We start from the raw sequence: 12,492 nt of genomic DNA, 5'->3' as shown, positions 1-12,492 counted from the left end.
GCCTGCGCCTCCCAGAAGTTTGCAGGGGGCAGGGAATCATAATGGAAAGCGGGTCGCCAATCTCAGATGGTGCTGTATACCAACCATGCCACTCGATCCCCATCCACCACTCACCACGCGACCACAATAACGGACCACGACTCTAACCTTCTAGCTCACCACAGAACACCCTAGCAGAACCGTCTAGCACACGTCTCAGCTATAATCGACGACCTGAAGAGGAAATCCCGGTAGTCCGAACTGAGTAGTGGCCGGTATGCTCTGATGTACACCGTAGTCGCGAGCACTGACGCCTAGTCCCAACACCGACACCGACACCGACACCTGGGGCTGTGTCGAGCAGACCATAAATACTCCGGCATGCGACAGCTTATACATGAAACCAGAAGCTCAACCTTCCAACAAAGTACATTTCCTTCTTCTTCTTCTTCTGAACCTCAATTCTCATTGTCATTGACCGCCTGTCCATCCCGATATCAACATGGCCCGCCCCCAGAACGTCGGCATCAAAGCCATCGAGATCTACTTTCCCAACCGCGTATGCCTGCCCCACCCCCTCTCTCCCAGGGTTCGTCGAATGTAATTCTAACAGATCGTTCTCGGAGGAAGTACGTCCCCCAACGCGAACTAGAGAAATACATGCACGTCAGCGAAGGCAAACACACGATCGGCCTGGGTCAAACGAACATGAGCTTCTGTGATGATCGCGAGGGTACACCCCATCCCATCCCTATTCCCCCTTTCCCCCTTTCCCACCAGCTACCAGCCAGCTAACCCGGAAACAGACATCAACACCCTAGCCCTAACCACCCTCTCCGCCCTCCTCGACAAAAACACCATCCCCCGCAGCTCCATCGGTTACTTGGGGGTAGGCACCGAATCCCTGCTCGACCGCGCCAAATCCACCAAAACCGTGCTCATGCAGCTCTTCGGGCCGGAAAACCCCGACATCGAGGGCGTGGACACCTACAACGCCTGCTACGGCGGCACGGCGGCGTTGCTGGCCGCCGTCGCGTGGATCGAGTCCTCCGCGTGGGACGGCCGCGACGCCGTCGTCGTGTGCGGCGATATCGCCGCGTATGCGCGGGAGGATGCGGCGGCGCGGCCGACGGGCGGCGCGGGGTGTGTGGCCATGCTGGTGGGGAGGGATGCGCCGGTTGTGGTGGAGGCGGGGGTGCCGCGGGCGTCGTATATGCGGCACGCGTGGGATTTCTTCAAGGCGGATTTTGGACGGGAGGCGGCCGTGGTGGATGGGGTGGGGTCCGGGAGGTGTTATCTTGAGGCGCTGGATGGGTGTTATCGGTCTTGGGTTGGGAAGGTCAAGGCCGGTGAGCTGCGGGGGAAGGAAGGTGCTGTCCCGGGGATGGGGGCTGGGGTTGGGGTTGATATTGACGTCTTCGATTATTTCCTCTTCCATGCGCCGAACTGCAAGCTCGTGGCCAAGGGGTATGCGCGGCTGCTGTGGAATGATTGGCTGCGCTCCGGGAACGTCCCGGAGGAGCTGAGGCCGGCGAGTTTGAAGGATGAGTGCACCCTTGCTGATAAGGGTCTTGAGAAGCGGGTGATGGCGCTGGCGCAGTCCCGCTTTGAGCAAAGGGTGCAGCCCGGTTTGCTGGTCCCCACCCAGTGCGGGAATATGTACACGGCTAGTCTGTACTCCGGGCTCGTGGGCTTGTTGGCCTCCGTGCCGAGTGACCGGCTCCAGGGGAAGAGGATCGGCATGTTCAGTTATGGGAGCGGGCTGGCGAGTACCCTGTTCACGCTGGCGGTGCGCGGGGATACGACTGTCATGGCGGAGAGGCTGGATCTGCACCGGCGGTTGGCGGCCCGGGTGCCGGCTGCGCCGGAGCTGTGGGATGAGATGTGTCGGTTGAGGGAGGGGTCGTTTCAGCGCAGGGAGTATGTGCCGCGCGGGGATGTGGGGGATTTGCTGCCGGGGACGTATTATTTGGAGTATGTGGATGAGATGTTGCGGAGGAGATATGCGGTCAAGACTTAGGTGGATTTCTTGGGGGATGTGTGTTAATATGGATGAGAGTGCTGTTCTAAATGAGATTAAGATAATTAAGTTTATGAATGGAGATGAGTTGAGCTTTGTGGTGATGTCGGATGGTGAGACTTCTCTACTTAGGGCATGTTGTATCTTGTGAGCGGTTGCCGTACAGGATGTAGGCTGCATCCTGTTTCACAAAGTCTAACCAACCCCAGATCGGCGGACAAGGTCACCCATGAATGAAGACACAGGACATTGCGGTCATTATTGGTAGCGAGTCCGGCGGTGGTGTTCTGACAGGCCCAAGTTCGCACGGCACCCATGGTTCGGACCGTACTCGAGCATCTTGACGTCAGTATGTGAAGCGTCAAAGTCAACCTCATCCATTCCCATAAAGAGCCCAGTGTGACAGACCGTGACTTTCTGACCTCGTTGCCCAACATCGACTATACATCAGACCATCTCAAACCACACAGCCAATCCATCAGTATTATCGAAATCGATTGTACCCTACAATGTGGCGCTTGACCACCAAAGCCTCCCGCCCTCTCCTCCGCCCCAGGGGGTTAGGACTTCAACCCCAAACCCACCTCCCTCTCCTCTACAAAACACCTTCAAAGCGAGCCCCCCACACCAACACCACCAGCGCCAACCCGGCCCCCACCCCATCCTCCTCCTACCTCTCGAGCCACCACCGCAACCGCCACCCGGAATCCGACCTGGACCGCCACCTCCTGCGGCCGGAGTCCTACGAGACCTCGAAGAGCGGCACCGACGACGCGGCCGCCCACCACCCATGGTCCTTCGACCCGACCATCACCGACCCGGCGCTGGAGGTGCTGGCCTCGGACGCCGAGTGCGCCTTGGACGACTACCGCGAGGACGACCCGCTGTACGTCAGCCCCGGCAACACGGAGGTCAGCCGGTTTCTGGACCCGATGGCCGGCGGCGCGGCGCACAACGCGGTCAAGCCGGGGTGCTCGGGGATGGGGTGGACGCGGAAGGCGCATGTGTTTCGGGTGCGTACGGAGCCCGGGGAGACTGGGTGGGGGAAGAGGTTTGAGCGGTATGAGCGGGTTTTGCGGGAGGTGAGGGGGCGGAAGAAGGTGGGTGTTGGGGATAGTGTCCGGACTACTGGTGCTGGGGGAAAGGAGGGGGAACAAGGTCCGGGGAAGGGGTGAGTTGCTTGTGAAGGGAGAAGGTTATCGGGTTGGATGGGTTGGATGATGGGGTAGGGCTGGTATATGGCGTGACAGTGTGGGTTGGAATCTGGCGCTGGATGGGAGATTGTTCACTTCCCTGTACTGATATTTGTGGCTGGGTTTAAATTGGTAGGTGTGGTGTTTATACTTGGTATATAGTCTTGGGATATATTTCTTTATACAGTTGGTGGTTTATTGCAGTGGCAGTTATGTAAGGAACATTTTATGTGCATTGCTAATGCATGACTTTTCAGATTACTTGTGAATAACTGTATTGAACCGTACTATGTATAAAAAGTTGGCAGGATCAGGTAGGGCTGGTATATGACCCCAACACCTACTATCTTTTTGACTTCAAGTACAACATTGGGGATGGCCAATACCATATACCATGTGGGAGAGACCATCGAAAAGCTGCCGATCCCACTAAGAATAAATTAACGGTAGTCTAGACCGCCCACCACTCACTCTAGCCAATCCGCACGTCGGGCTGGGCCAACGCCACGCGATCCTCATCCATTACGTCACGCCACGATCCGGAATTCCACCGCTTGGCATGCCCCAGTGTCAAGTTGACATTTAACGGACTCTAGGACAATGCAGAATCGATGGGTATGATTCATGTTTCTGTTGAGAATGCGATTAGTTCAGAAGATACTAGGAGGAGTATATTGAGTCCACAGTTAAAGAGATGCAAAGGGTTGACTATGCACTACTTGAGTATGTACTACACAGCTGTAGGAAGTTGGTCAGTAGCAGCCCATTCTGTCCAATGCATACGTATCCACGCCACTGTCCGTCATCAAGCTGAATATTCAGACACCTGCCCGATACGTCACTATCGACCTGTAAAACCGGCGGGCGGGACCTCCAATTAAACTCGTGGGCACGGGCACTCTGGGTGGCTACGGTGGCTTGATCAATTCTCCGAGAGAGGTGAAAAGTGGAGCCGCCCATGATCTCATCCGCCCCAGCAACACACCGGAATCCATGTCTTTGTTCGATGACAGTGACAGCCAGGTACTGAGTTGACTGACAGGGGAGGGAGACAGGGACTATCACTGCAGGGTGGAGTCCCTCTTCGAAAAAGGATGGTATGCATATACAACAATAGTTTATAGCAATGTAGACTGCAGCAAAGTGAGAATCAATTATGAGGATTCTCTTGAAAGCCACGATCCTTTTATACTACCGCTGATGCACTCCCGCTGCACGCTGATGTCGCTGCCCCCCGTACGTCGAAGTATCCCGTCCCGCTGCCCTAACACGATATACACATGTACATCTCACAGTCAAGGGCCCTCATCCCTGCACAACCTGACGCAATGATGATTGTGTGTCGACCTCGTCGAACCCATCGCAATGCTTCCTCCCCCTCCTTAACCCCGAGCCAATTTCGTATCCTCGGCCGAGCAAGTGGATCCGCGATGATGAAAAAGTAAAAAGTACGGCATTTACACCCACTCTCCTATAGCTACAGTACCCTCTCTCCACCTCCACTCTCCACTCACTGCACTCCAATGCCCTTCCTCCAGTACTCCGTACCGAGTAATGCAGTATGTTCCTGTCTCCGTGCCCTCTCCACCACCCACTCACCCTGCAGGGCCGCGACGATGTCACAGACACTAACACTAAGTCTATCCCTGCAGCCCACCCCCCGATGTGACGCGTAGGGCTTACAGGTCAAACTGGCGTAGCCCCCCTCCGGCAGCACAACGCTCGTAGCGCATGACGTAGGTGGATAGAGCTGCGAACTACACCTATCGACATCATCACCGATCTCCTCGTCACGATACACAGAATGCAACATAAAAGGGGGAGGGATGTCGGGACTCGCTGGGGTTGGATTCTAGATTCATAATTGTTCTTTCACATCTACACTACACCACCACCACCACATCCACGACTTGTACATTAGTTTACGGTTAACGACTCCCTACTTACCTACACCTAATTGCGACGCAAAATTGTACGAGGATTTGATACGATACGATACGATACGACTGCCTTAGCTTGTTTGATCCAGGACTGGAGGTTTAGCACAATTACTACAACCACGACTTTAGTATAACAGCTACGATCGACGCGCAGTTGCCTGTTCGAGAACACTGCCCTATACCACCACCTCACTATCCAACGCACCCTTCCTATTTCGCTCAACTGTACCTGTACCATCCCACAACTTCATCACACACAACTCCTCCACCACCCATCCATCGTCTACCATTCACTATTCATTGATCATCACTCTACTCCTCATCATGTCCTCCCCCTTCATCAGCAAAGTCTCCAAGCTGAACCTCAGCCCCGACTCGCGCAAGGGCACGCCCCCCAAGCTCCGCCGCGAGCAATCCGGCACCACCGAGAAGACCGAGGACGATATTAGCGTGCCCACCACCCCAACCCCGAAGGGCAAGGCCTCCGCCGCGCGCCACCAGTCCGAGCAGCGCGACTCACCCGTCCCGGCGCCCAAGGATGCTCCTTCCCAGGCCTCAGCCTCGGCGTCGGGCTCCCGCGCCCAGAGTCGCGCGGGCCGCACTGAGAGTGAGGCCGAGCAGCCCCAGGAAGAACAGCCTCAGGAGGAAGGCCAGGAGGAGCAGCAGCAGCAGCACGACGAAGAAGAAGAGAATGGCCAGGAGCAACCGACCCCAAGTCTGAACGGCGGACCGACCGAGTCGCACCCCGAGCATCTCGACCTGTCCATCCTCAAGGGCCTGGAGGTCGGCGAGGACGGGCTCATCCACGACCAGGACGGGAACGCGATTGGTCGGCTGGTCGAGGGCAAGCCCGAGGATCTGGTCGGGTATACCGTCGGCGACAACGGGGAGATCCTCGACGAGGATGGCGATCTGATCGGGGTGGTCGATGTGCTGGCGGAGGCGTTCCAGAATCAGCAGGATGGCGTGGACGCTAGCCAGGTTGATGGGCAGGATGAGGGCCAGGAAGAAGAAGAGGAGGAGGAGGAGGGCCAGCATGAGCAGACCAATGGGATTGTCGATCAAGCTGCCGATACCGTCGATCAGGCGGCCGATACCGCTACCGCTGCGGTGAGCAATGTCGCTGATCTGGCGGGTAAGGCTGTCTCGGAGTCGGGCGATATCAAGGATGATGCCGGCCAGACTGTCGGGAAGCTCGTCGAGGGCGAGCCCGAGGAGCTGGTGGGCAAGGTGCCCAACGACCAGGGCGAGATCCTCGGCGACGAGGGTGACGTTCTTGGTCGCGTGGATGTTGCTCCTCAGGAGGCCGCGGGAAGTGCCGCCGGCTCTAGCAAGGCTGCTTCCCGTGAGTCGGGCGAGGAGGCCGAGCAGAGGGGCAGCGTCGCTGGTACGGCTGCCTCCAAGGCGACCGGCTCTGCCGCCGGTAGCGCTGCCGACAAGAGCAAGGCCGCTTCCGGAGCTCAGCCCGAGGATGATCAGAGCACCGTTGGCCCCAAGTCGACTGCTGATAACGTTTCGGCTGAGGAGCTCACCCCTGAGGATGCCGTCGGCGAGAAGCCTGAGGCTTCCGAAGCTGACGAGGCTAAGGAGACTGTCGCTGAAAAATCCGAAGCGCCCGGTACGGAGGCCGACGAAGCCAAGGAGACTGTCGCCGAGAAGTCCGAAGCCCCTGGCTCGCAGGCTCCAGGCACCGAAGCTGCTGGCGCTGAAGCCGACGAGGCCAAGGAGACTGTCGGTGACAAGTCCGATGCCCCTGGCTCTGAGGTTGCCGGCACCGAGGCTGAAGGTGAGGCCAAGGAGGTCCCTGAGGAGGCTGCTGAGGCGGCCACGGAAGGTGTTCCTGAGAGTGCACCTGGAGATACCGCCGAGGAGAAGTATGAGACCGCTCAGGAAGAGGTCACCTCAGAGGCCCCCGAGGAGGCCCCCGAGGAGGCAACTGAGGAGGCAGCCGAAGAAGGCACAGAAGCTGAGAAGGAGCTCCCCCCTCTCTCCTCCCTGGAGGGCCTGCGCTGCAACAAGCTGGGCAAGATCATCAACCCGGCCACCGGCAAGCCCGTGGGTGAGTTGATCGAGGGTGATGCGAAGAAGCTCGCTTCTCTCGGCGCTCAGCTTGACGACAAGGGCCAGTTCTGGGACAACCGCGGCAACGTCATCGGTCGAGCCCAGACCCTCGCTCCGGAGGAGTACCCCGATGAGCCACCTTTCGGCGGCTTGGAGGGCCTGCACGTCGTCGAGGACGGCTGGGTCGAGGACCAGAACGGCAAGCGTGTCGGCAAGATCGTCGACGGCGACGCCAAGAAGGTCCTGGGCCGGCCCGTTGACGAGGACGGTGATGTGACCGACAAGCACGGCAACGTGATCGCCAAGGCGGAGTACTACGAGACTCCCGACGAGGAGCCCGAGCCCGAGCCCGAGCCGGAGACCATTGACCTCTCCAGCCTGGAGGGTCTCACCCCCAACAAGCTCGGCTTTGTGATCGGCCCTAAGGGCGTCCCGATCGGTCGGGTCGTTGAAGGTAACCCCAAGGAGCTGGCCGGCAAGGAGATCCACGATGGCCAGATCTATGACGGCCCTAAGCCCATTGGACGGGTCGAGTTGATCCCGGAGAACGAGCGCGAAAAGAAGCCCGAGGGACCATTTGCCGGTCTGGAGGGCCTTGTGGTCAACAAGGAAGGATTCGTTGAGGACGAAGAGGGCAACATTGTCGGTAAGGTGACCGAAGGTGATGTGAAGAACCTGCGCGGCCGGGCTGTTGACGAGGATGGAGACATTATCGACAAGTTCGGCAGCGTCAAGGGTCACGCTGAGCCCTACGAGGTGCCCGAGGAAGAAAAGCCCGAGGAGGTGGATCTTTCCATCCTGGAGGGTAAGGTCGTCAACAAGGCTGGCAACGTCGTTGACGGGCAGGGCCGGGTCTTCGGTCGTGTCGTCTCTGGCGGCAAGGGACTGGCTGGACGCAAGGTCGACAAGAAGGGTCAGATCTGGGGTGACGATGGCAAGGTCATTGGCCAGGCTGAACTCGTCCCTGGAGCCGATGAGCAGAAGCCCGAGGGCCCCTTCTTCGGCTTTGACAATGCGGTCGTCGGAAAAGACGGCGTGGTCACCGATGGCACCGACCGTATCATTGGTCGTGTGATTGAGGGTGACGCGAAGCGCCTGCAGGGCCGTAAGGTCGATGAGGATGGCGACATTCTCGACAAGAACGGCAACCCCATTGGCAAGGCGGAGCGCTGGGAGCCCGAGGAGAAGAAGCGCAACGTCAACCCCATGGCCGGCCGCAAGGTCAACAAGGAGGGAGAGGTGCGCGATGCTGATGGCAACCTCATCGGCAAGCTGACCTCTGGTGACCTTCCTTCGTTGATCGGGAAGGAGATCGACGACAACGGCTACGTTGTGGACAACGATGGCAACAAGATTGGCGAATGTACCTTGATTGAGAACATCCCCGAGCCCGAGCCCGAGCCTGAGGAGCCTGAGGAGGAGGTGCAGGAAGAGGAGCCCGGTCCCTCCCCTGAGGAATTGGAGGCGAAGAAGAAAGAGGAGGAGGACCGTCAGTTGGCCAAGAAGATGAGCGCGATTGTTGGATCCACCCTGGACCGCCTTCGTCCTATCTGCAAGATGATCTCCGAGGTAAGAATCTCGCGCCAGGCGATGATGGTATAGGACTGATTGCTAACATCTCCCAGCACGTTGACAAGGCCGACCGCACTCCGAAGGAGGAGCTGGACGAGGAGCAGCTGGTCAAGGACGTGAAGCCTCTTCTGGAAGAGGGTGGCCAGATCCTTCAGGAATGCAACGGCGCGATCCGGGCCCTCGACCCTGATGGACGTATCGCTGCCACTGCTAAGGCTCGCGCCGCCTCGCACGAGGCCTCTCCGGAGGAATACGCGCTGGCCGACCAGCTCAAGGAGCTCACCGACACAGTGCTGCGCACCATTGACAACGGCAAGAAGCGTATTGCCGGTATGCCTCACGCCAAGAAGGAGCTCAACCCTCTCTGGGGTCTGCTCAGTGAGCCTCTCTTCCAGATCATCGCTGCCGTCGGCCTGCTGCTGAGCGGTGTGCTTGGTCTGGTGGGTCGCCTGCTCGAGGGTCTGGGACTCGGACCTCTGGTGAAGGGCCTGCTCGGTGGCTTGGGCCTGGACAAGTTGCTCAGCAACCTGGGGTTGACCTCGCTGACCGATGCCCTGGGCCTGACTGGCCGCAAGAAGAAATAAAGGTTGAGCGCGAGCCGTGGTTGAGATTGTGATCTTATACTTTGCTGCTTTTTAGTCTGTATCTGTGATGACGAGCCTGATACCTGTAATGTTAGCTGATATCTATAATTTGAATGTCTTTTGTGTTGGTCTTGTGTGTGACTCGTCTCTAGTAAAGATCAACACATTCAACCAGTAGCGGCACTCGAAGGAGATGGCCTCTGTGTTAGCTTGAGCAATCGCCAATAGAAGCAGGAACAACAGTGGATTATACAGCACATTCGCCTCCGTCTTTTGCCTTCACCTTATCGCATCTCAGTGATTCGTGCAGGAGGATGTGCTCCGGTGAGGGAGATGAAATGTAGCTAGCTTCTGAATGGGACAACGACTGACGTACACATAGATAAGTGGGAAGGAAGTTCGCCATCCATGTCTACAACTCTTGTCTCCCCGTTGAGAGCAATCTTGAGGTCACGGGTCTGGGATATATCATAGGGTTCTCGCGAGGATGATGTATGAGATGAAGCTATCGAGTAATGTACTGTCGATTGCGGCCGAGGGGTGTCCGGTTACGTAGAGAATGGAATCGACGATAGTGAATTCGAGGTTCGTCCATGGGGTACTGTACTGTACGTCCGTACTTAGAGTCTTGAGCACATTTCAATGAGTCAAGCAGTCGCACAGTTTCCCTGCAGAAATCCAATACCAAAAGCCCTGCAAGCCCTACCCTTAGCAACCATAACAGTCCGACACGCATACGAACTATGTGGGCATACTCGAACATCATTCATTATTCACAACCATATCCATCACCAGAACCAAACTCCACCCCCTAACAAAACCTAATAATGCCCAGCAACCGTCAACGTCCCCGTCTTGGTAACCAAATACTCATTGACAGCAACCTCCTTCCCACTCTCCTTGCCATACCCGGACTCCTTGACCCCGCCAAACGGCGCCTCCGCCGCCGACGACGACCCGGTATTCAACCCAATCATGCCGGCCTCGAGATTCTCAAACAACCGCCACAGGCGATCGGCATCCTTGGTGAAGGCGTAGCTCGCCAGCCCCATGGCGGTATCATTCGCCAGCCGGACGGCCTCGTCCTCGGTCTCGAAGCGATACAGCGCGGCGATGGGGGCAAAGGACTCCTCGCTGGACACGCGCATGTCGGCCGTCATATCCTTGAGGATGGTGGGCTGGAAGAAATACCCTTTCCCCTGGACTTTATCCCCGCCGAGCACGACCGTCGCCCCCTTGGCCGTGGCATCCTGCACCTGCTGCAGCGCCTTCTCGACCCCCTGGGGCGTGGTCAGCGCCCCCATCGTCACGCCCTCCTCCCACCCATTCCCCACCCTAATCTGTTTCTCGGTCCTCTCCTTCAACATCCCCACGAACTTGTCATACACCCCCGCCTGCACATACACGCGGTTTGCAGTGATACACGCCTGGCCGGCATGCCGCCACTTCAGCGCCATCAGCATCTCCAGCGCCTGGTTCAAGTCGGCATCATCAAAGACCAAGAACGGACAATTGCCGCCCAGCTCGAGGGTCATCTTCTTCAGCCCGTCGGCACAGTACCGCGCCACCAGCTTCCCGACGCGCGTCGACCCGGTGAACGTGACCTTCCGCACGGCCGGATCGCGACACAGCGCCTCGCTGACGGCGGGGGTATTCTCCAGGTCGGTGGTGACAATATTCAACACGCCCGGGGCAAACCCCGCCCGCCGGGCCAGCTCCGCGAGCACGAGCGCGCTGACCGGCGTCTCCGGGGACGGTTTGACGATCATCGTGCACCCGGCCGCGAACGCCGCCGCCGCTTTGCGGACGACCATCGCCACCGGGAAGTTCCAGGGCACCAGGGCGGCGACGACCCCGATCGGCTGCTTGAGCGTCAGGATCCGGCGCCCGGGGAGCGCGGCCGGGGTGATGCTCCCGGAGATCCGCTCGGGCTCGCCCACGAACCACCAGGTGAAGGTCAGCGCGTAGTCGATCTCGCCCAGGGCCTCGGCGAGCGGCTTGCCGGTCTCGTGGACGAGGATCCGTGCCAGGTCCGTGCGGTGGGTGCGGATCTGCGTGTCCCAGTTCTGGAGGAGTTGGGCCCGGTGTCGCGCGGTTGTCGTGCGGAAGGTGCTGAAGGCTGTGGAGGCGGACTTCGTGTATTTGGGGATGTCGGACGCGGTGTTGGTGGGGATGCTGGTCCAGGGGGTTGTGGTTGCGGGATCTTTGGGAGGTGTTAGTAGGGGAAGAAGGGGGGTACGGGGGGAAAGCCCCCCGTACCTGTTATATGTCATATGTCTGCACTGTAGATAAGAAGGGGGGGTACGGGGGTCTCCCCCGTGATTGTTAAATGTTTTCTGTGTAGACTGAACAGGCTCTATAGGAGACGGGGGGTACGGTGGGTCTCCCTCATAGATCTCCTCTCCAGTATAAGAACAACATTATAATATAGGTTGAATCGTTCATCAAAAAAAGAGGGAAGTGTGCATTCAAGGAGGACAAAGAAGAGAGCCACACCTATAACCTCGAACCTCTCCCCACTGCTTGCAGGCGTCCACTCATTGTGCACGAAAGAGTCAAAGTGGAGGATCGACGGGTCATCGAGCTGCCCATCTTAGTCGTGGTAGATACTAGTGAGATGCTTGGGCAGTACGAACCTTGAAGGGGAGTTCATACTTCGGAGCCATGGTGATATTTTGTATGGATAGAAGACAGTCCTGTGGAAGGTGAGTATACAGAAGCAGAGGTGGTTGGAATAGAGAGTAGGTAGTATTAATGGAATGAGGGGTAACCCATATTTAACTGCAAGCTCAGTCCAGCTCAGCTCCCTCACCCCGCACTCCACCACAAGTAAGATCGGCGGGGCTAATCATTCCGTCAGCTATGGTTGATCTCCACTGAGTGTAACCACATCACTACTTCTGCAGCCATGATGTGGCTCCCAGATAGAAACACTGCTGCGTCCCAGATAGTCACAGCTGCATCCCTTCAGCCGGAAAATGCGCCGGTATGACGTGTCGCATCCCTGCTCGGCGTGATAGCCAAGCTTTCTGTCGTACACTGCAATGTACTCGTCACGGCGGCACCCCCCTCGTTAGTACGGGTTCGTGGTTTGCTGAAAGAAAGGGGGGTCCGGGGGTTCTCCCCCGGGAAGCCTTCATTGT

The 12,492-nt window shown here is 57.9% G+C and overlaps 4 protein-coding genes across 4 annotated transcripts; 3 read left to right on the top strand and 1 right to left on the bottom strand.

Moving 5' to 3' along the window:
- The first annotated feature begins 416 nt into the window (after positions 1-416).
- Positions 417-2,085, top strand: ASPACDRAFT_79502 (uncharacterized protein). Its single transcript, XM_020205424.1, has 3 exons — positions 417-538; positions 610-712; positions 786-2,085. The coding sequence occupies exons 1-3, from the start codon at positions 482-484 to the stop codon at positions 1,997-1,999; spliced, it is 1,374 nt and encodes a 457-aa protein (XP_020055033.1). The 5' UTR covers positions 417-481; the 3' UTR covers positions 2,000-2,085.
- A 390-nt stretch (positions 2,086-2,475) lies between these two features.
- On the top strand, positions 2,476-3,357 carry ASPACDRAFT_1857189 (uncharacterized protein). The gene has a single exon (XM_020197532.1). The coding sequence runs from the start codon at positions 2,509-2,511 to the stop codon at positions 3,172-3,174; it is 666 nt and encodes a 221-aa protein (XP_020055032.1). The 5' UTR covers positions 2,476-2,508; the 3' UTR covers positions 3,175-3,357.
- Positions 3,358-5,369: 2,012 nt separating this feature from the next.
- Positions 5,370-9,471, top strand: ASPACDRAFT_79501 (LEA domain protein). The gene is made up of 2 exons (XM_020205423.1): positions 5,370-8,762; positions 8,819-9,471. The coding sequence occupies exons 1-2, from the start codon at positions 5,457-5,459 to the stop codon at positions 9,347-9,349; spliced, it is 3,837 nt and encodes a 1,278-aa protein (XP_020055031.1). The 5' UTR covers positions 5,370-5,456; the 3' UTR covers positions 9,350-9,471.
- Positions 9,472-9,888: 417 nt separating this feature from the next.
- ASPACDRAFT_1857187 (NAD-dependent succinate-semialdehyde dehydrogenase) lies at positions 9,889-12,069 on the bottom strand. Its single transcript, XM_020197531.1, has 3 exons — positions 11,986-12,069; positions 11,846-11,933; positions 9,889-11,552 (listed from the first exon to the last, which is right to left on the bottom strand). The coding sequence occupies exons 1-3, from the start codon at positions 12,013-12,015 to the stop codon at positions 10,171-10,173; spliced, it is 1,500 nt and encodes a 499-aa protein (XP_020055030.1). The 5' UTR covers positions 12,016-12,069; the 3' UTR covers positions 9,889-10,170.
- Positions 12,070-12,492: the final 423 nt, after the last annotated feature.

The sequence above is a fragment of the Aspergillus aculeatus genome (assembly GCF_001890905.1).
Source record: "Aspergillus aculeatus ATCC 16872 unplaced genomic scaffold ASPACscaffold_10, whole genome shotgun sequence".
Lineage (NCBI taxonomy): Eukaryota > Fungi > Ascomycota > Eurotiomycetes > Eurotiales > Aspergillaceae > Aspergillus > Aspergillus aculeatus.
This window is presented reverse-complemented; position numbering and strand designations above follow the sequence as displayed.